Genomic DNA, 22,881 nt, shown 5'->3' on the forward strand with positions numbered 1-22,881 from the left:
ATTCTTTTCTGTTCTCCTAGTTGGGTCAAAGTGCTGATGATCTCTAAAGGAACTTCTCCCACAGGAAAAAGATGATACAGCTGGAGAGAAGTCCATTTCAAACTCATGGAACACAACTGGAGTCTCCAAGTTTCTGAGAAGACCACCCAAGGCCCCAGAAAGGGTCTGATGGTGGCAAAATATGCTTGGAAGCATGGCCACCATTTTTGCTATTCACATCTGGAGAGGCAGCTCAACAGAGGACAGAAAAGAGACATGTGTCCAGTTCTATTTATTGTGGAAATCTGCCAGGTGGTTTGGGCAAAGAATGTTTGAATGAGGGGAGAGAGGGAAGGGCCATCTATTAATCGCTCTTGAAGTCCCACCCATTCTGATTTAACCACACCCTCTTAACCTTGCCCTTTCCACCTACAGCCACGCCCCCTTTTTTGGAAAGTAAGCTTTGGAATCTTGGTCCAGTCCCATGTCACCGTACCCATAACTTAACTCCACACAAATATGGTGCTGTCCCTTATCCATATCCCTGAAGACATAGACAGCCAAAGTGAGGAAAATATAGGAGAGTTCCAAGTGGGAGACATGGAGATCTGCGCTCTGTCCTTATAGGAGATTGACTTTGGCTACCACCTGTTTACAACCAGTTATTCCAAATTCCTGCCCTGCCTGTTTGTAATAGCTGAGTTGGCCAGCCAAGCGTTCCATGTGACTTGGATCTGGGTAAATCCCTTCACTCATCATCTCCTCATAGAAGCAGCTCAAGATGTGGGTTTTCTCCAACAACCCAAATGGAACGATCTCCGCCCCTGTCCAGAGAGGGTGGACATGACTCAGGATGGGGCAAAGAACGCTCTGAAGCTCTTCCATTTTCCTCTGGGGGTGCAACGGGTCACTGGAGACATTCTGGAGAAAGTGATCTGTGATCTCCTCACCCCCCAGGTTGCTGATGAGGATGTACACAGCATTGAGGTACTTGTTGGTTTGGTTTGTCTGGAAAAACCCACCAAGTGTCTCCAGCAGAGCTTCGGGCATGAACTCCACCTCATCCAGAATAAACACTGGGATGATTTCCTCGATTTCAGCTTGGGCCACCATGTCTCCAACTGTCTCTGATAACTCCAATTGGCACATGGAGACAGATGCTCCATCCGGGCAGTGATGCTTCATGAAGTAGTGGAGCACGGAGTGGGGTCCCATGATGGACCGGAAGTGCTTAGCTAGAAGCCAACCGATGTGGCTCTTCCCAACTCCACTTGGGCCATTGAAGGAGATCACCAAAGGTTTGTTATGGACGTGGGTGGCCAAGTAATCTTTCAGCAGTCCCATGACCCTTTCAATTACAAAGGGCTGCCCAAAAACCTCCCGGGCCATGGTCTTCTCCAACCCATCCAGGTCGTATTTCATGAGGTTATCGTCCAAGTTCTCAATGGCGTTGAGGATCTGGAAGCAAATGATGGCAATGAGCAAGAGGAGAAATCGCTTTGCTTTGCTCTTGTGCTCAGTTGGGAGGTATTTTTTGGAGCTTTCTGGATACAGCACTCGGCGGTTCCTTGTCATCTTTTTCTTTCGGCTGGGCTTGGTCAGAGGGAGCGGGGTTGAGGGGTCAAAAGTAAAATACTGGGAGTTGTTCAAAGTAGCTTGGTTGGAGGCACCGCCGAATTTGGGTTTGCCCAAGGAAAGCTGCCTCTGGAGAATTTTGACTTGAGGGTCCCCAGGCAAGAACCCCTTTTTCAGCATGTGGGCTGTCCTCCGCAGACGAATCGCGGCCCGCATCGGGGAAAACAGCAGAGAAAGCTTCTGGGGGCTTTTCAAAGGGGACTTCCGGCCTTCCATCTTGACTTCTTCCTGAGGATCAGCCTTTTCTGTGAAGAGCAAAGGGAACAAGGAAAAACAAGTTATGGGAGCAGTGAGTTAGGAACGTCCTGCTCAGCCACCAACCAAGCTGTCTGAGCAAGTCGTTGCAAGGCTAACACGACTTTGCATGAGGAGCTCTTGGGATGAAAGATGGTGTTCACCTTAAAATGGGGCAATCAGTCAGGTCTTTTCCCTATCCCTTGGCACATGGTGTTTTTCAGAGATGAAGGCTGGAGGAATATGTGTAAAAATGCTAATTTCAAAAGGAAAGGACTTGATTCTGTGCTTTGGGACTGTCCTGTTGGAAGGAGGTCTGCTCAGAACGCTGACTCGGGCAGAGAGGAGCAAGCTGCCGGCCGCCTCTTTCACGAGTGTGTGGAGTTTGCTGCATTTCTTTTCTCAGGAAAGCAACTGGGCACTTCATTCAGGCAGAATGCTAGGAAAACAGTTAAATGACTTGTCCTCAGCAAAGGGCAATGGATTGCAGGCTAGATAGGAAAGCATACACAGCTACAGCAGGCAGACTCCCTCCCTCCTTTCCTCCCTCCCTCCTTTCTCTCTCCCTTCCTTCCTTTTTTATTAAAGGAAGTTTTACAATAATAAAAGACAAATGTACAGCTTAAATTTATAGAAAAGAAAAAGAGTGAAGAAATATGTAAAACAAGGAAGTGAAAAAAGACAGTGTCTATTTTTTCTTTTCCTCTATTTAAAGAAGCAGCTTCCAGTCGTCTTTACAGCGGTTACAAATGGATTTATCATCTATCCTCCCTCTTTAAGATTACATCCTAATTCTCTTCTTCCCATATTCTGCCCTTTCTAATCATCAAACCCATAGGTCACCAAGTCCATAAAGGGTTTCCAATCACTAATAAATGTACTTGTGGTACTCTTCTCCTTAAGCAAGTCAATTCTGCCATTTTTGCAAATTCTGTCACTGCCATTCCTGCACTGTGGTATTTCAGCCTCAACAGGCAGACCCTTTCAAGAGCAAACGGCTTTTCCTGTTTCTTACGTGATGTGAGAACAACAAAATACCTCATTTATAACTGATGCTGAGAAAACGGCAAAATGACTTATCCTTCCCTTTTTTTTTCAAACAGTTTTTTTATCAAAGAAATTGTTCAGCAGAATTAAAAACAGTACGCATTTTAAATTAGAGAATAAGAAAGAAAAGTGAAAGAGTGAAAAAGAAAAACAGAACAACAGAAAAGAAACATTCTAAAGAAGTGGCTTCTGATCTTCTTGACCAGCAGTTATAGATACATTTCTATTTTACCCTCTCTCAAAAAGACTTGTTCTTCCTGAGGACTGTCTGATAACAAGCTAGAACGGCAAAGCAGACAGAGACACAACGGGAAGCCTCCTTTAAGGACCGTGCTTCTAGAGTCCCACTGTTTATGCTTGTTATTAATGTATGTCTCACAATAGACAAAAGGGGGGATTTGGACTTCATTTGTAGCAGATTGTGCTACTAATTAATGGAACTGCTGACTTCGGAATACCAACTGGATGGAAAGGATTATACCATTTCTGCCCACCACCCCTGTGTGATTTTTCAAATTTGTGGGCAGGGAACAATCTCAGAAGTTGGTCGTTCCTGCTGAAGCCTCTCTTCCAACATGGGCCTGGGAGGTGCCACCTCTTTTTCAAACAAGATGTACCTTGTACAGTAGCACCACCTGGAGGCTAGCAATAACAGGAAGACTTTCTCATGTCCCTAAGTTCCCATAACACAGACCTAACTGGGTGTGGGCTGCAAACATCTGGATGAACATTCAGTGGTCTTCACTGCCATCTAGTGGTCATCTGTATTTCTGCAGCCCAGATATGGTAGCTCGGTGATTAGCTTGACGCTAAGACCAACATTCGTGCAGTGCTGGTATCCGCTTTGCAGTTTTTCAGAAGTTCTCCTCCTGCAAGATGGGCATCTGTTTTCCTATCTTATTCTCAGGATCCAATTTCTTTGGGATTCCTCTTGCGATCTTTCTCAGCTGACTTTCTTGCTGGAGGGGGTGGTGGGCATCAACATTGGTGGGGTTGTTTTCTGTGAACCCTTCCTCCCTCCTTCAGACCCCTCCTTGGCTGCTTATGTTGCCAAGTCTGAAAAAGCCCCATGGAAGGAATTTAACCATTATATTTTCTATCTTCCTTTGGGATTGAATGGAAAATCTGGGAGGCTGCAGAAGGCTGGAGAGAAGATTTCTGCTCTCCAACTCTCAACCTTCTGTAGCCTCCCTGGCTGCCCCATCTGGGAAAGGCCCCTTAGCCGGGCTGTACTCTGAAGTCTCCCCTTGGGACTGAAGGAAGTGTGGGAAGCCAGAGAGGCTGCAGAGGGCTGGAGAGAGGATTGTCTGTTCCCATTTCTCAACCCTTTGCCGCCTCCCTGGCTACTCTCACTTCCCCTTCTGAGAAGCCCCCTCGGCAGAGCTGCCCCTTGAAGTCTCTCCTTGGGATTGAATGGAAGGGTGGGAAGTCAAGGAGTCTGCAGACTCTCTTCTCCATCTCTCTATCGCTCTGTGGCCTCCCTGGCTCCTCCTCTTCTGAATCTCAAGAGGGTCCAACAAGAGGATTTCTGACCTGAGGTCTCCCCTTGGGATTGAATGGAAGAGTGGGCAGCCAGGGAGTCTGCAAAGGGCTGGAAAGAGGATTGTCTGTTCCCCATCTCTCACTCTGCAGGCTCCCTGGCTGCTCACTCTTCTTCCTCTGAAGAGGCCTCACGGAAGGAGCTCTATCCTATGGTCTCCTCTTTGGACTGAATGGAAGGGAGGGAAGCCAGGGAGGCTGCAGATGGCTGGAGAGAGGACAGGGCAAGAAAAATCAGGACAACCACCCAGATGCCCCTCGCCCCCTCCTCAATAATTGCAAGAACACCCCGCTCTACCCATGAGAATTGAACTGAAATTCTCTTTTCCTCTGCTGGTCATTTGAAAAGCACAGTCTCTTTCCTCTGAAACAACAGGGCTGACACAAGCAACGCCAAAGCAACAGCAGAATTTTTTGCACCCCACGTCCCAAAGAGAAATAAAGGATGCTAATGCCAGCCAAAGAGGGGAAAGGTTTCTTCTTTCATCCTGCCCTCATGATTTCCAAAGAAACAGAAGGATGATTACGCCAACGTTTCAGTCTGAGCCTGCAAAGTTCACGTCTGCTCTACTAGACATTTGGACGCTTCTCAATGAAGGTTCCCACCCGTTTTTAGTCCTGAGTCGCCAAAGACGTTTTCTGTTCCTGTTAGGAGGAAAGCACTGAATGGGTACAAGGACTGTTTTCACCGTGCCCTTCAGGCCCTGCAAAGCTCGCAAAATTGTACGAGAGCTTGCTCCTCTGTTTGATCTAGGACAGTAAATGGAACACGGAAGGATCAATAGAAAGAAAACACCGTATTTTCTCTTTCCAAGGTGGCAAAAATGCCACTAAAACGTTGGAACTGAGAGGCGGTGATTTGGGAACGATGAAAAAGGAGTTCTTTCTTCCTGCCACACAGCTGAGTGGGAGGTACTCTCTGCCACAAGACGCAACATGAGCCAGTAGCTTCTTAAATGCCTGGTTCGGGCAAATTCACAGATTTGAATCAGAGGCCACTGGCAACAGCAAGTCACAACAGAACCTCCATAGTCAGAGGCAGCTGAACCCTGATTCTCAAATGCTTGCATCGCCAAGAGGTGGTTTCCGGGTACGCTTCCGTGAAACCTCTAGCAGGACCCGTTTTGGGGCAACAGACCATGGGGTGAAAGTGGTGAGGCCACCCCATTCCTTTAAGGGATATTCTGGAAGGGCTTGTCTTCTGACGAAGCTCCCTGTTGTGCCTCTGCATGAGGTGCCGCCTGCTTTGATCTGAGGGGGGGTCCAGATGGAGCAGCTACTCAGGACTGAGCTTGCCATTCATGCCAACTCACAGCGGAGTGCAGGATCCCTGTCTTTTGGCATTCCCGTTCATCACCCCAAGCCATAAGTGGGCAGGCTCCAACCAAACCAATTGCTCAGGAAATGCACAGACTTGTGCAAACAGCCTTGCACAGACCTGGGTCATGCTGACAGGCCAGAGAAAGCACGTGTCGATCTAAGGCACAGATTGCATCTTGCAATTTTCTGCTAAGAATGCTGTCTGGAATAATTACTAATGTTGATTCCTGGCGGGGTGTAAGAGCTAGGCGAACTAGTTAGATCTCATTCCAGCCTTGCAACCTCGAACACCCCAGTGCTGGGAGCCAGAAGCCTGTTGGTACAGAAGGAGAAAGGGACTAGGATAGGTTTCGATTTCGCCGCCTCAAAGGTGGGCCGGCTTGCAAATGTATTTATTTTATTAATGGGAAAGATTTATACGGCCGCCCACCTTAAACATCTCTGGGCGGCTCACAACAACAGGAAAATCAGTAACTATAAAACAACCATAAAATGATCCAACAACAACTTGGCACCTTAAGCACCCCCTGAGGATGCCCTGCAGCAAGATCCAATCACCTTCATTCCATCCCATCCCAACACATCCCAGCACCTTGGTAAAAAGCCAGGTTTTGCGGGGTGGATGTGCGTGTTTCGTTTGCCTACAAAAATGCAATTGCTCCAATTGATTTCCATTTTGCTGGCGTTCCCCCCCTCCCCCAGATTGCTTGTTCTTTTGCCATTTCTGATTCTTCCTTTCACCTGGTTTGCAGGACCTGAGATCTCCGCCGGTGCTGATTTTTTTTATGGGTCCTGCCTGATTGCAAGCATGTTTTTTTTTCCCCCCAGATGTGAAGACTTCGAGCCTTGTGGATTAGGCTGAAGTTCTACTATGTACGTTTGTTTTCATAAGGTCATTTCCTGCGATTTTCCCCCTCATATCTTTGGCCAGAAAGGGATCAACCCTTCATGGGTCTTGTGGATATTGGAAATGTTGAGTCATTGCCACAAAGAAGCAGAAAAACTCTAAACCTAAAATTTGGGTTGCTAGCTTATCTTTCCTGACCCCATTCTTGTCCTTTTCACAGCAGCTTTACAAGCCCCAGTAAAGCAGTGGGTGCTTTTTCTGGCCTAGGGAAGTTAAAGAGCGAACAGGACTGTGGAAAAGATTACAAGCTTTTCCTGGAACTCACAATGTGGAAAAACAGTTGGTAGAATTATAACAGACAATTGGGTCACTGGTTGGTCCTTTCACAATGTGGTCTAGCTGCTTGCGCTGCTGCGGAATTCTAAAGAATCAATTTCACTGGGGAAATGCTCCAGGAACAAAGTTCAGCATTTGTTGTCAGCTAATGAGGTGACGCCACCTACCTTTTCCACCACGGGGGAAAAGGCTTAATTTGTTAATTTCCATCTTACTGTGAAATTACACAGCACTCTTTGAAGGGAAACAATGGTGATTCGAAAGGTTATCAGTATTTTCCCGCCTCCCTATTTCCAAAGAACCCGTTCACAATGTGGTCTAGCAGCACATCCTGTTCCAAAGAATCCATTTCAGCCTCAAAGAGGGACAGTAGCAATTTTCAGCATTTGTTATCAGCTGATGAGGTGACACCACCTGCCTCTCCCACCACAGAGGGACAAAAAGGCTTAATTTGTTATTTTCCAGCTTATTGTGAAACTACAAAGTGCTCTTCAAGAGAAGCACTGGTTTTCAGTTCATCCCTGTCGTTATGCCTTTAGCCATAGATGCATCTGCTGATATAAACAGGTGAGGATCTTTCTTAGGGAAAAATCCCTGCCAAATTTGACTGATTTTTGCAGCTATTTAAGGGGCAGGAGCAGAGCTTTTGAGATCATTTGGAAACCTTATCTCCAATACATGTCGGCTCTTCTCCGTTTCTTTCCTTGAAAGAAAAAGGAAACTTTAAGAAGCCAACTCTAACTCAACTCTAAGGGTTCCCAAATTCAGGGTCCCCTCTAAAGGTTGCAAACATTTCCATCATTTCCTTCAGTTAATGGGAGGAAATGTGGCAATTCGGCATCACAGTCACTTCATTCCCTCAAAAAAGGGCTGGCCACCCCCAATCCACAAACTGCATGCAGCCCCCAAACCCTCTTCGGTGGCCACCAGAAATTGTTGAACCACGTGATTCAACAATTCAGCTCAACAATTCAACAGTTCAAGCCACGCAACCCTAAGTTAAAACAACTTGATAAATTTCAGCAGAAAACCAGAACAGGAACAGAAGACACCTCCATGTCAGCCAAAGGGTAGACAGAATCCATCCCAAATATTAGTAATGATCTTTCCGAAACATCCCTAAACTTCCTGGCGCATCCCACTCCATGACATCAAGGTTGGTGGCTGTCTATGAGGGCGCCATCTTTTCCACCAGCCTTTGCTCCTGTGCACTGTGATCCATAAGCAGATCTGCAGAACAGGAGCTAGTGGTTAATTCCCCCCCCCCCGCTTTCTTTTTTGGGTTGCCAAAAAGTGAAATATTTAAAACCCCAGCTTATTTCTGCAAGAGAATACTTCCTAAAGCGAACAAGGCTGTGTCTTGGCCAAGCTGCGGTCTTCTAACCATAATCCTTCCCTTTCCATTCACTGCTGACCTTAGAGTCCACTCCAGACAACCTCACGGATAGAGAGAAAGACGTTACCAAGCATTTGCTCTCAGGAGCTTCACTGGCAGGGAAGGTCCTTCCCTTCTGCATAAGAACACCTCCGATCCCATTGCTCAATGCTCGGCTTCAGGCACACGGCCACAGGCGGCTCAGGAGAGGACAGTTGTTGGCGCAGAGGGACTGTGACCTGCTTTGGCGCGCATGTAAGAAAGAAAGACGGAGGAAAATAGCACGCTGGGGAGGAGGCTCTGCCTTCCTCCTCGTGCTTCCTTCTTCAGGCACGCACACACCCACTGGAGGTCTTATCTCGGCTGTGCTGCAGCTGGGTTTGGCTGCCGGCCTGCGGGCTGACTTACAGCTCCGTCTGTTGCGACAGAAGTTCCACTTACACACACACACATCCCCTTTGCCAATAGCCCTCTTCATTGGCTGCGTCCAGGCTGCACAGGAAACTCAATTCTGATGACGCCGTGGATCGGACATTGGGCGGCGAGTCTTGGGTCAGAGAGAGGTGAAGGGGCGGTTGAAAGGGAGCCAAGGAATGTGTTTGGTCCAGAATGAAGATGAGAACATTCCTGCAGCAGGCAGAAGCCATTTTCCCTGATGCCTGGAGGTCAGGCGGATGGACGGAATTTGTTCTCCTCTGCAGCACCAGAGCGGCTATCTCAGGTGGCAAGCAAGCACAAATATGCTGAGCCCAAGTGATGGTCAACTCCCTTTCCATTCGGTTCTGCTCCTGGGGACTTGAGACCCATCCGTGCAATTCTGTTGGCTTTGCTGGCCTCCCCGATGCCTCCCTTCCCAATGTAGCCTAACCCTCTGGATGACCCGATGGTCTCGTCCGAGTATTCGTTGTGCCTGACCTGCTGAAGATCCTAGCCCTGACGAATTCAGCCCATCTGGACCAGAAGAGTCCTTCCAACGCAGAGGAGGTCAACTTAGTTCACATCTTTCTAGAATTTGTCTTCTACTTGAAGGATTCTCAAGAAAGATCGTTTTGCAGTGGAGACATGGTGGCCCCTTTCCAAATCTTACCAAACTTCAACTACCCACAGTTCTAGCCAACGTGGGGCTAGGGAAGCTGGGGGCCATAGTTGGGCAGCATCCAAAGGACCACCCCGTGCTCTTGAACGGCTTATCCTCTTAGGAAAGACCATCCATTTCAAGATAGACTCTCCAGAAAGAGTTAGTGTGACCTCTGTGGGCGGCAGACAAAGCTGCAAGCACACAACCTATTGGGTCTCAGTCTTCCCTAACTGGGAAAATTGTGTTGTATTTCTGCTTCTGTTATGCTTTGGATAGGAGACCACCAGGAAGTGAGCAGTATGGTCAGTGCTTACCAATCTCGTATGGAAGATTATAGATGATGGTGGGCAGAAAGAAACCAAGGAAAGACACATGGAAGAAAGCCATCAAATTTTTGTATGGTCCCAAAGGGAAAGATGAGAATGACTGGTGTGAGGCAAAAGGACAGGCAGATCCTAGTTGAAGGTTAGGAAAAACTTCCTCCTATTAAAACATACTGGAACCAACATTAGGTGAAGACCCAGCTCTCTGGAGAAGGCCCTAGTGCATGAGAAATGTGGAATGAAAGAGAAGAAAGGCCAGCAGCAAGGTGGATGGACTCAGTTGCAGCAGTGATGTGAGCCCCATGGGAAGATCAGAAGGGCCATGTTGGGGACAGATTGTCCTTGAGAAAGTCTATGTGGTTGCCAGGAACTGACACTGACTTGATGGCACATAATCAACCAACCAATTAATTGGAACCAAGGGCTGGTGGTAGTTAAAGCAATGGTGTTCCCCGTAGTAACATATGGCTGCGAGAGCTGGACCATAAGGAAGGCTGAATGAAGGAAGATCAATGCTTTTGGACTGTGGTGTTGGAGGAAAATCCTGAGAGTGCCTTGGACTGCCAGAAGATCAAACCAGTCCATCCTCCAGGAAATAAAGCCAGTCTGCTCACTTGAGGGAATGGTATTAAAGGCAAAACTGAAATACTTTGGCCACATAATGAGAAGACAGGACACCCTGGAGAAGATGCTGATGCTGGGGAGAGTGGAGGGCAAAAGGAAGAGGGGCCGACCAAGGGCAAGATGGATGGATGATATTCTAGAGGTGACGGACTCGTCCCTGGGGGAGCTGGGGGTGGCGATGACTGCCAGGAAGCTCTGGCGTGGGCTGGTCCATGAAGTCACGAAGAGTCGGAAACGACTGAATGAATAAACAACAAAGGGCTGGTGGATTCTCTTGGGATATCTGGGTGGGCCTTCAGAATTTGCCCGTCAGGAGGTGCTTCATCGACCGCTCTGCTACCAAAAAGACTAGAGTTTTTTTTCCACGCTTCCCTGTGCCATTGTGCAAAAGATCCTTGGATTGTGGTGCCCCACAAATCAATAGGTCATCCCTCCATTAAAGACAGGGCTATAGGAGGAAATGGAGAAGTTGGCAATCCTACCAGAGAACCAGCTAATCGGGCTGGTAGGAGGTAGAAGCAGAATGCTCTGATGGAAAAGGGGAAAAGGCAAGGAAAAGAGGAAGCCTCGCTGGACTTCGGAAAACAAAGGATAAAACTAGCAAATAGAAATCTAACAGGTGAAGCCTGACAGGTCATGATTTAATATGCACGTAGCTGAATGTTGTTATAAAGGCAACCTGTCAGACAGCTTGTGTTGCTGTGGTGGTTCCTTTTCTTCCTCCTTCTATCATCATCAACCCTCCTACTCCTCATCTTCCTCCTTCTCCATCATCATCATCCCTCCTCCTCCTCCTCCTCACTGATTTCTATCCTCATATTGGTCTGATCTGCACATCTCCTTTGCGCATAATGCAGTGTGTCAACCCAGTCAACAACCTTATACAGCTCAACCCAGTGGTTGAAATCAACCGTCATTCTGAACATCAAAGCTAAGCTGGGCAAGAAAGAAGTGATCTCAAAGCCACCACCTAAGTTCTTAGCGTTGAGATCCCAAGTCTCCACACACACGTTCCCAAGTCCAAGTCCCATAATTTTGCCTCCTGATAAGAGAAAAAAGAGAGCCAGCAGTTGGATCCAAGGGGTGCCAACTTTCTGAACTGGTTGAGGTTCCCCTCCCGTCACCCTTTGAAGCTGAACCTTTCTGAAGAGCCCCTGCTCGCTCACCAGTGGAAGGGTCTCCTCTATCCAGGGGGCGCAGCTCCATCTATGATGTTCCTCAGCGTGCCTTGTGGGACAAACATTTGTTTATTTTTGGGCTGTGCTGGCTCTTCCAGCCTTCCAGCCCTGTCGGCCCTGGAGATAGCAGCATGCAAATTCACTGGGGGAGCTTCAACAATGGACAGATACGTTCCCCCTTTTGCATAGGTAAAGGTCAAGAGGGAAGAGAAAAAGAATGACAAAATGCAGAGCATGAGAGAAATTGGAACATGCAATTTTAGAGGCGATCAAGTATATCTGAGACCCTTCAAAGCTTCTTTTGGGGGTCCCTCCAGAGCCCCTTGGAATGGGTTCCTTGAAAGTGGGACATGTGGTTTCCAACTCTTACAGGTCAGGTGGATGTGAAATCTAGGAGGAAAAAAAATATCTGCTCCATTCACTGCCGCCTTCATCACCCTTCTAAAAAAAAAGTGTTAAATCTCTCCACCACTTCCACTTGATACTGGTGCCTTAGGACTGCTGGGGATGATGGCAGTTGTAGCCCACAACATCTGGAGGGCTGGTGAGGACTTGTAACAAACCCAACTCTTCAGGTGTCTGGATTTCTGCAGCCCAAAGGGCAAGGGAGTGATTGGCAAAAATCAAAGTTTGCTGAAAGGTCTCATCCATTTCTTTAAAAAAAAAAAAAATGTAGGGGTAGTGATATATAAAACCAGCTCAGATGGGACTGAATTGATTCAGGAAGCGCTAAAATCCTAGTAGGGATCCTGAACTAGAGTGGGTCGCGTGCTGCAACACCATGTATATCCAATCTGAGAATTCTAGGGTGGGAAGGGACTTTGGAGGTCTTCCAGTCCAATCCCTGCCCAGGGCAAGAATCTGGGGAACTAAACAAGCCACCATACAGCTGGGTTAAAAGCATAGGCGCCCCTGTGACTTTGGTTTCCTGGCGAACACTCATTGTGGATTCTCGGCCTGAGATTTTGTGATGGATTGTGAGGGTGGCCTTGGAAGACGGGGCTGGGGGGGAAGAGATGCGTGATCAGATAAAAGAGAAAGGAGCCCCCCCGCAGAGTAACGGCCAGAGGAAGAAACTTAGGAAGGGCCCTCCCGAACTACTCAGGCAGTAAAAAGGGAGGGCAGGAGATTTGTACTTTCAGCCTTGCTAGACTGATGTCCCCCCTCCCAGGTAGACCAGACAGGAAACTTGATCAGATGAGCTAATTCTACTTTATTGTAAGGCTACGTTAACAGAATCTTGTAAGTCTGAAAGGACTAATCTTCCATCCTCCCTATCTACTGCCTGAGTAGTTAGGGAAGGCCCTTCCTAAGTTTGTTCCTCTGGCCGTTACTCCGCGGTGGGCTCCTTTCTCTTTTATCTGATCGTTACCTTGGCTGCATCTCTTCCCTCCTCCCTCACGTTCCATCACAGATTTTAGCTGCAGGGAAGGGGAAGGGGAAGGAAGGTTGGTAAAGGGATGAAGGAGGGAAAGGAAGCTTTCTGGCAAATATTCATTGTGGATTCTTGTCCTGGGATTTTAGTGCAAAGGACAGGGATGGAGAAGGGGAAGGATTTGTGTAAATGCCATTATCAAGCTGGAGACCAAGAGGGAAAAATCTACGTGCTGAAATTCTTCCTTTTGCAATGCTCTCTGGTTACAATCATTTGCATCCCGTCTTTCAGTCTAAGTCAGGCTTATTGTGCCTACCACTGGAAAAATATTTGGCAGCAGCCTTCCAGAGGGGGGGATTTCCCCTATGCTCACTGCTGGAAACTGCTTTGATGAATGATGCCCTGCAGTATCTGAGCTGGATGCAAGAGCAACCTGAGAAGGTGAGAAATCTAAGGAACATAGCAGGCTTCCGTAAGCAGGTCCAAAGGGTGATGCTCATCTCTAACACCTTCCGTAGCTAAGGATACTTTTTATAATTTTATCGTCCATAGTACTTTTTCCTTAAACCTGCATCTTTTGAACAGTTTAGGAAGACACTGCAGAGAAAAGAGAAATATAGAACCCCGTCCAAAGGATAAACACACGGCAAGGGCTGTTTTGCTCCGTAAAAAAGTTACTTTGCATAATTTCCACTATCCTAGAGCATAAGAAGTTATCTTATACAAGGTTAGGTTATTCCTCTACCTGATCAGTACAGGTAGTCCTCTCTTAACAACCACAATTGGGACCAGAATTTTGGTTACTAAGCGAAGCGGTCATTAAGCAAACCTGACCTGATTTTATGACCTTTTTTGCAGCAGGTATTAAATGAATCATCACAGTCATTAAGGGAACCATGTGGTCATTAAGTGAATCACATGGTTCCCCACTGATTTTGCTTGCCAGAAGCCACTGGGAAGGTCAAAAATGGTGACCAGCTGATCACAGGCTGCTGCAATGGTCATAAATGTGAACAGGTTGCCAAGTGCCCAAATTGTAATCAAGTGACTGCAGGGATGCTGTGACAATCATAAGTGTGAGGACCAGTCATAAGTCGGTTTTTCCAGCACTGTCATAAGTCTGAACCATCACTAAACAAACTGTTGTTAAGCAAGGACTATCTGTAGTCAAGGACTGATTTTCTGAAGTTTGCACATCAACATTTTCTTTCTTTCTTTTTTATCTTTTATTTTATTTTTATAAATAACTCAAGGCGGGAAACATCCCTAACATCCCTCCTCCTATTTTCCCCACAACAACAACCCTGTGAGGTGGGTTGGACTGAGAGAGGGGGACTGGCCCAAGGTTGCCCAGCCGGCTTTCTACATTTGAAACTGGAGAGTCCAAGATTTGAACTTGACATCCTCAGTCTTAGAGTGTCCTGTTTCATGAAGGAAAGCAGAAGAGCTTTATGCAACTTTTGGGCAAATCCTTTGTTAATCTCAGCTGGAGAGTACATGCCTGTCGTGAAGGCATTGGGCAATCCTCTCTCAAGGGTGTTTGCCCTTCTCCATTGGAGATCATTGCCCTGACTGCTCAAAGAAAATAACAATGTATGTTGAGTTTAGTTTTGAAAACTACAGGAAGGTCCTGTTTTGGTGGTGATGGGTAAGACTACCATTTTGAGATGGGGGCAACGACTGGGATGTTGACGCAACATATGCGGGACTATAAACTGCAGGATTTTTTTCCTGGATTTAAAGTGGAGGGGGAATTTAAGGTGAGGCTCAGCTGCTTGTAATAAATTCAGCTGAGCTTGAACAAAGCTCAGCAGTACATGATTGGGAGACCATCACGAATTGCAGGATTATAGGCCAGCTTGAGAAGTTTAAGAAACTTCCTGGGAAAAGGCAACAGAAATCTACCTGGTACAAAGAAAAAAAAAATGGATGTGTCCATGACATCAGCAGGAGCTCAGCTCTACTTGAATGGGACTTGAGTTTAAAAGCAATGTCAGATCAATGGTACAGTTCACATTTATGTTTCCTGCTGCTGATTTTTAGCTGTTGGGATCAGCAAAAAAATTGGGGGCCAGCAGAAAGCGCTCAGGGCTGGCTGCCTGCTCTGAAAAGGAAACAGAGATTTGCAGAGGAAAAGGAAATGTATAAAATTAAAAACATGAACGCTTTAAACCTGTCAGCATCTTTTAATTATTTTAATGCTGACTGGTGTCAAACAAAAATGCTCAGTGATTGTACACTATCCAGTATCATACAGTAAACACGGTCAAACACTAAATATTGCTGTTGCATTTATGAACTCTTAAACAGGTTGTAAGCTGAGGATAAAACATAGTGAAATTGCACACATTCGATACAAAGAGTCCCTCCTTGTGGGGAGATGGGCAGTGATAAAATCTGACAAACCAATAAATAAATATTGTCTAATATTGAAGGGCCGCAAATCACGGCTTAGGACCGGACTCCTTTAAACCTGGTATGGGTCCCAATAAACACACCAAGCGAGAAATAGGATAACCCTTTTATTTGAGCGCTCAAGTAACAAGGGGGTCTCTCCTCTGAAAAGGAGAGCCCTTTGTGTTAGTAGACAGCATCTTTTATACCATTATCCATAAGATACAGTTACAAGCATAAAATTATTACTGGGCAATTTCTGTCACAGGGTACATAGGCACGCATACATTTGTGTTCTCTGTGTTATCTATACACTTCATCTACACCCATCACCATTTAGGGATTTCTCCCCTCCTTCAGGTGTAAAATTCCATCTTGGCCTCTCCTTTGGGAGTGGAATGATCTAATAGTGGGAGGAGAATTTAACATTACAATTACCTGTCCGGTTACTTTCGGACAAGATATCCCCCATATGCGTATGCTTGCGTTCTTGTATTATCTTCTACTGGTTCTGGTTTGTGTTCCCTTATCTTCCATTCGTGCCATCTCCCAACTTATATCTATCATGACTTGTCAGCCTCCCTCATATTCCACCTTATTCTTAGGCATCCTTATCCCCCAGGAGAGCCTTGAAGCTCTTGAGACAAGGAAGCTGTTATTTTCCTTGACAATTACAGCTTACACAGTTAGCTGAGCACATACATTCCTTATAAGACAGATGCTGGTAAAATTCTGTCTCCACAATATGACAATCTTATGCCCTCTCAGATATAAACGTGATTGTAATCTAACATAGACTTCGAAACATCAAATGCCGCTCCAACTATAAATATTGTGAAACACTAAAGAGTAAATATTTATATAAGCAATACACATATTTGGCTCCCATTATCAAAGCTCAATGATCAAAAGTTTCCAGTCAAATGTATTGCAAATGGAACTGCAAGGATTTCAGGCCCAGATATCAAATTTGGGGACAACTATTATAACAAGGAGAGCCAGTTTGGTGTAGTGGCAAAGGCATCAGGCTAGAAACTGGGACACCGTGAGTTCTAGTCCCACCTTAGGCACGAAGCCAGCGGGGTGACCTTGGGCCAGTCACTTTCTCTCAGCCCTGGGAGGGAGGCAATGGCAAACCACTTAAACCTTGCCAAGAAAACTGCAGGGACTTGTCCAGGCAGCCTCTGAGAATCAGATGTGATTGAACAGATATTTTATTTATTTATTTATTAAATTTGTCACTGCCCATCTCCTCCAACTGGAGGGACTCTGGGCAGTTTACAGTACAAAACAATAAATATACAATAAAATTCTAATAAAATCCCACTAAAACAATTTACTCTGTGCGCATGTGTGTGTGTGTGTAAAAAAACCAGGAGCTGCTGATGAGAATCTCAGGTGCACATCTATTTTAGCTGAACCCAGCAGCAATCCTGCAAAGATTTTGGCTTTAGGAAGGTTGAGATCAATGCTTTCCCTTCCTAACGGATGCAAGATTATAGGAGGGCATTATACCAAGGATTTTAACACCCAGGAAGAAAAGAAAAGCTGTGCCAGAAAAGATGCAGGAAAAGATAATCTCCCTAGGGTTTCTTACCAAGCAAATTGTAGCCTTTGTGCTCTTGCTTATTTATTTTCTTCTGGCAACCAGTCCTGTGTTTTGGTTTCTGATGCAATTGGCACTTTCTAATCCAATTCTCTTGTCTGGTCCTACGACAAAGTGCTAGGTCTAAGCAAACCAATTATTCTCAGAAAGTTGAGTGCCTCTTAATGCTTCAACCACTTCCCCAAACTTTATGCTCAGGGCTGGTTTACCTAGCATGCTCCCTGTGGCTTGCTGAAACATAGTTTATAAATGAACATCATGACCCACTCAGCCCAAAGCAAACAATTATGTAATAATTTAACGCGCCTTCCTCAATTTGGTGCCCTCCAGACAGGTGCCTGGCTCAGGACTGTGGGAGGGGAGGATCAAGTTGGGGAATGTTGGCTTAGCTCAAAGCAGGCCCTGTTTTCCCACCCTTGGTACTGTATGGAAATCAAAAAGCACAAGATGGATAAAAATTGAAATGTAGGTTACAGCCTCTGTAACCAAAGTCATGAGAGTTTTCTAGTCTAGAAAATCTGCAGCCACTTTTCCCAAACTCATCTTGATTTACTTCCCATAGAAACAGGAAACTAAACTTTCTGCCTTGATGTTTCATCTCTTGCTCCCAAATCCCAGCTTGCTGATGCTTCTTCAGCAGGAAATTTTCCACCAAGGCTTAAGGACACATCTGAAGGCTATGTTCATCTTTCCCTGGGCAAGATGGTCAGGAACTGCTCCAGAACCAACAAATCTGCTCCTTGGAACATCTCCCTGGTTTCAGCCATCAACAGCAAAGTTCTTGGAGACACCCACTACCCTGGGATCTTCTGCTTCCAGGTAATGGAACTGCCAGAAATGTTGGCATAGGGTGTGTTTCTCAACCTTGATGACTTGAAGATGGGTGGACTTTAACTCCCAGAATTCCCCAACCTGCTTTCATGCTGGCTGGAGAATTCTGGAAGTTGAAGTCCACCCATCTTCAAGTTGCCAAGGTTGAGAAACACTGATGTAGGGTCTCCACCGCAACGGTGCAGGTGTTCAAAATGGCCCCTTTCACTTTCTCATAATCTTTCTGATTGAGGTGTGGAGGGAGCAATAAGCCAGAAAGGCCCCTTTGCTAAGGGCTGGTGCCAGCCAAGATGCCTGCTCTTGCCTTGGCCATGGCACACCTCAGCCACCTGCTCCAGGACGACCAGGTATGCCTCAGCACCATCTTTCTGGGTTAATGGTGGAGGTTGCAAATTGTTCCACGTTGGTGTGGCTGGGACCCATGGTGATCTTTTTAGTGGGACATCCAGGCTGGGAAGCACCTATGGCTTTTCCTGCTGGGGCTTCTCAAGTGGTGATAATGAAGAATCCAAACCCTTTAGAGAAGGTCTATGTCCCTTTTCTGAAGCCAAGCTCTCCTTGGACTTGTCCTTTTCCCAGCTTCTGCTCTAGCGGATCCTGGGATGAGGACACGAATGGGGCAGCCATGTTGTTCTCCATCCAATGATGGACAGCTGAATTGATCCACCTGGGAGACTTCCCTGAGCTCAGCTTGCAGAACTAACTTCTCCTGCTTGAGATGCTTCCTTCACAACACTCGACGAAAGGAGCCTTCAGGCAACAAAACATGTCTCAGAAGGGAAGAGGGAAATCTACCAGACGTTTTGAACTGTACCTACCTAGTACCTACCAGACATTTTGAATTGGCAGTTGAGAGGGAGTCAGACCAAGGAAGCAAACTGGAAGCAACAGGCACCCTCTTTCCTAGACGGCTACATCATAGGAAGCTTACAAGCTTTGGATAAGATTCACATCTTCCTGGCAGATCTTCTAAGCCCTTTATTGACTTAGGAGAAGCTGAAGGAAGCATTTCTTCTTCTAAATCAGAACATGGTCCCCACCATTTCTCTGTGCAGGAGAAGGAGAAGAATATCAAGGATCATCCTAGTGTTAAAAATGGGAAGTGGTGGGGTGGTGGGGTGGGGACACAGGAGTTATAACATCAGATGTCAACAAAAGTGGGAAGAAAACAGGATTTCTCCCTCTACAGCCTACGCTTGCTTTAAGAAAGGGAATGATGGGAGATTAAGGGCAGATGGAAAGAATTATTCTTCCCACAGCGTGGAGTTAAGCTGCAGAATTCCCTGCCACAAGGAGCAGTCATTGCCTCCAGTTTGAATGGTGTAGAGGAATTTAACTCTGGTCTTGAGAAGGGGTTGGGAGCGGGAAAACGTTACTCAGGCTTGGAAAAGTAGAACGCACAAGAAAAAGAATCAGAAATAAATCAGCTTTGTCTTGCCTTGCCTTGCCTTGCTGTCCTTAAAAAGAGACTGCAAGTTTTGGAAAACTTTCAAGAGTCTCTTGATAGACCCTACACTGTAAAGTAGCATTCCTGGAATTCCTGTGGGTCTGTTTCAGGGCCTACCTTGAATGCCGACGGAAGGCTTGGAAAAGTGTGAATTTGCAGCAAGTTTGTGGGAGCTAAATCTATCCCTTAGGATTGTGGGGTTTGGGGATCTGATTTCCCAAACGGTTCTGGAGTGTGAGAAAGTAACCCCTGCCTGCAACTGTGCAATCCCAGGAAAAGATGCATTACGCAGCATTGCACGTTCTGAAACATTTTTTGGAGATTGGGTTAGAAGCAAAGCCCAGCCCTATTATCCATGGTACCTAGCTGTGATAGCTAGTGTTAGGCTGAGCTTGTGTACCTTCCTGTTTGTGAGTTTTCTAGTTTTCTTGTGGTGGAAGGTTGGATGTTGCTGAAAAGCTCTTTTTATGCTGGACTGAAGAGTATATTGGAAAGTTGGGACATAGCGGAAGAACAATGAAATTCCCACCGTGAAGGATTGTGAAAATGTCAGAATTTGCAGAAATCATGAAGCTGTTTTGGTCAGAGAACAAACAGCAAAAACTTTTTGGAAAGACTTATATGGACTTTTTGCTGAAAGAAGAAAAAGATGAATTGATCATGTACGGACTTGAAGACTAAGAAAGATGAGGATTAAATGAAGGGACTTGTAAAATACTTAAGAGGAAAGAGGGACAATAAGAATGTAACTATCTGTTGAAAAGAAGTCAAAAGTCATCTATATGTTTCCTAACTTTTTCTTTTTCTTCTTTTTTCTTTATTGTTGTTATATGAAAAAAATTAATAAAGTTGGGACATAGCGATGCAACTTTCTTTTGACACGGAATGTTATCACCGACACACCATCCTTTTTGTCACTTTAACAAAAGAGTCAGCAAACAAGGGACTGTGCTTAAAAAGAGTTTCACGCTGTCTCTAAGAGGAACCAGGAAGGAGGAACTGGCAAACCGCTTCAGTTTAGAACATCAGCTTAGTTCCTTGTGGGCAATCAACAGGAATCCAAACTGGAAATGAAGGAGGGGGAAACAAGGTTCTTTTTCTTTAGGGGCAACGAAGAACCGGAAAAGACATGGAAGAATACAAAATTGCCAACTTCCATCTCTCCCTCTTAGTGTTTTTAATATTTCCAAAATTGAGTTACAATCCTTTTCCTCTTTGCATGCACTTTTTTGCTTCTAAAGCAATAGCCAGGTTCTGCAAGCATGTATGTAAATAGTGAAAATTAGCATGGGAAATAGAGGGAGAAGAGGATGAAAATGACTGGCCATTAGCCAGAGAGAGATGTTCTGCCGCCCAGCTCCAAATTCAGGCAGGAGAAGATGGGATCTTGGACGAAGCCCACATTTTGCACCAGAATGTTTTAAAATACCAACCCTTGTCTAGGAAGGAAGGATGCTGAGGGAGCGCCTCATCATACACAGACAGTTTGTCACTGAGACAGTAAATAGCTTGGGAAAATGCTGCTTCTGTGTTTTAATGACAGCATTGAAAAGGGAAGGTCAGGAAGAAAATTCTATAGTCTATGCAAATACTAAAGGGACAGGAATGACTGGTACATTTTTGGAAGAAACATATAGAAGAGTCCTGGGGCGGGGGAGTCTTTCTCCCTTTACTTGATAGATCCTAACGGGAGACAGAAGCATTGCCAGTGATGCAAATTGCTATTATTTTGCTTAGGACTGCTATGAAACTTACCCAATTGTTCACCCCTGAGCTGAGCTGGAAAGTTGATTCAGTGAAGGCTTTCCAGGGCTGGAACAGGAAGAAAAGGCTCCCTTGCTGCAGTGGGCAAGGAGTGTGTACACGCAGACTTGCATGTGCACCCGCTCATGTGGCTCATCCTTGTGAATTCTTTCTAGCACGCAAAGCCCTCTTTGGTATTAACTCTTCAAATTGCTCAGTCCAATCAGCAGCTGCCTTCACGGCTTGCTGATTGGACGCTTCTGCGGCCACAGGATTTTCTGGGACCCCTCAATGCCCTTTGTATCCAGATTAGGACATGGAGGGTCAACAGGATCAAATAGGGGTCCTCTGCTGGATCAGGGATCTGTCACTGTGGCACTCTTTGCAATACCCCCTACTCTGTTCTTGGTTAAGGCCAGACAGCTGCACTTCAGAACTTTGTTGTGGCCAGCTATGGATGGGGAAAAGAAATATCACTTAGAGTAGGGTTTCTCAACCAGGGTTCCGTGGCACCCCAGGGCTCCAAGAGAGGTCACTAGGGGTTCCCTGGGAGACCCCGATTTATTTAAAAAAGTATTTCAAATTTGGGCAACTTCACATTGAAGAGGTAAGTTTATAAATTCTTTATTTTTAGTTTAAGAACACTGTTAATGCATACATACAGGCCTACACTTGAAATGAATAAAACCATTTTGTAACTTCTGGCCTGTATTTGAGCTTGAACGTGCAGGGGTTCCCCCAGGCCTGAAAAATATTTCAAGGGTTCCTCTGGGGTCAAAAGGTTGAGAAAGGCTGACTTGGAGACAACCATTAACTCATTTGCTGGGATAGTGCAAACTGGAAGGGAGAAAAGGCAGACCCTTCCAGTAACAAGAGAGAGGGTCTCAAGTAGAAAATAATTGTTTGGAATCCCAATGCATTTTGGATAATTGCTTTATCAAGGGTATAGTGCTTTCCAGCTAAAATGCATGGATTAGAAATCACTATTTCTAAACCAGTACTTGAGAAAGTGCCTTTGGAAGGGAGTGGGTGTTAGCCCAACAGGACCCCTTTACAAATGTTTGAGGACCCCCAGGAGCTTTGGTTTATGGGTTATTTCTATCAATATGTAGTAAAGGTTTCCCTTGACATTAAGTCCAGTCGTGTCCGACTCTAGGGGGTGGTGCTCATCTCTGTTTCAAAGCCGAAGAGCCGGCGTTTGTCCATAGACACTTCCGTGGTCATGTGGCCGGCATGACTACACGGAACGCCGTTACCGGCCCGCCGAAGCGGTACCTATTGATCTACTCACATTTGCATGTTTTCGAACTGCTAGGTTGGCAGGAGCTGGGACTAGCAACAGGAGCTCACCCCGTCACGTGGATTCGAACCGCCGACCTTCCGATCGGCAAGCTCAGCAGCTCAGCGGTTTAACCCGCAGCTCCACCGCGTCCCTTATGTACTATATTAGAAATTGCAACTGAGAAATGTTTTAAAATATTTGACTTGACAGACCCCCTGAAAGGGTCTTGGGGACCCCCAGACTACACTTTGAAAACCACTGCATTGAGTCATCACAAACAAGCCCAGGTTAAACCTAATCAAATATAGTGTTGAGTGAATGCGTGTGCTAGGATGTTGGGAGACTTGCTTAAAAGTATTGTGAACTCACTTTTACAGATGGATGTGGTGGTGACCCCAAATTTAGGCTGTGTATATGCTGTTTCCATAGCTGGATGCAAGATTCAAATCGATTAAACTTGGCTTTCATTTCTGTAATTGAGCAAAAATATTTCTAGCCCTTATGGCTGGAATTCCTGCAGGCAAGGGAGTAACACTGGTTGTTGTAGAGCTGTAGAATTCATCATTCCCTTGCTGTGAATTGTCTTCTCTTTGGCCTTGAAGGGCCCCAACTTCAAACGTGAAAGATGTCTTCGCCGAGTAAAAACCCTGATTGGTGGTCCTAAGTCCCTAGGCTTTTTGGATTGTGG

At 45.9% G+C, this 22,881-nt stretch overlaps 1 protein-coding gene across 2 annotated transcripts; it reads right to left on the reverse strand.

Moving 5' to 3' along the window:
- Positions 1-339: 339 nt before the first annotated feature.
- TOR4A (torsin family 4 member A) lies at positions 340-8,506 on the reverse strand. 2 transcript variants are annotated; one of them, XM_063316159.1, is made up of 2 exons: positions 8,401-8,506; positions 340-1,859 (listed from the first exon to the last, which is right to left on the reverse strand). In XM_063316159.1, the coding sequence occupies exons 1-2, from the start codon at positions 8,405-8,407 to the stop codon at positions 601-603; spliced, it is 1,266 nt and encodes a 421-aa protein (XP_063172229.1). In that variant the 5' UTR covers positions 8,408-8,506; the 3' UTR covers positions 340-600. The 2 variants fall into 2 exon arrangements, with proteins under 2 accessions (XP_063172229.1, XP_063172230.1); XM_063316160.1 differs by having other exon boundaries at positions 8,353-8,500.
- Positions 8,507-22,881: the final 14,375 nt, after the last annotated feature.

This window comes from Candoia aspera, chromosome 16 (genome assembly GCF_035149785.1).
Source record: "Candoia aspera isolate rCanAsp1 chromosome 16, rCanAsp1.hap2, whole genome shotgun sequence".
NCBI lineage: Eukaryota > Metazoa > Chordata > Lepidosauria > Squamata > Boidae > Candoia > Candoia aspera.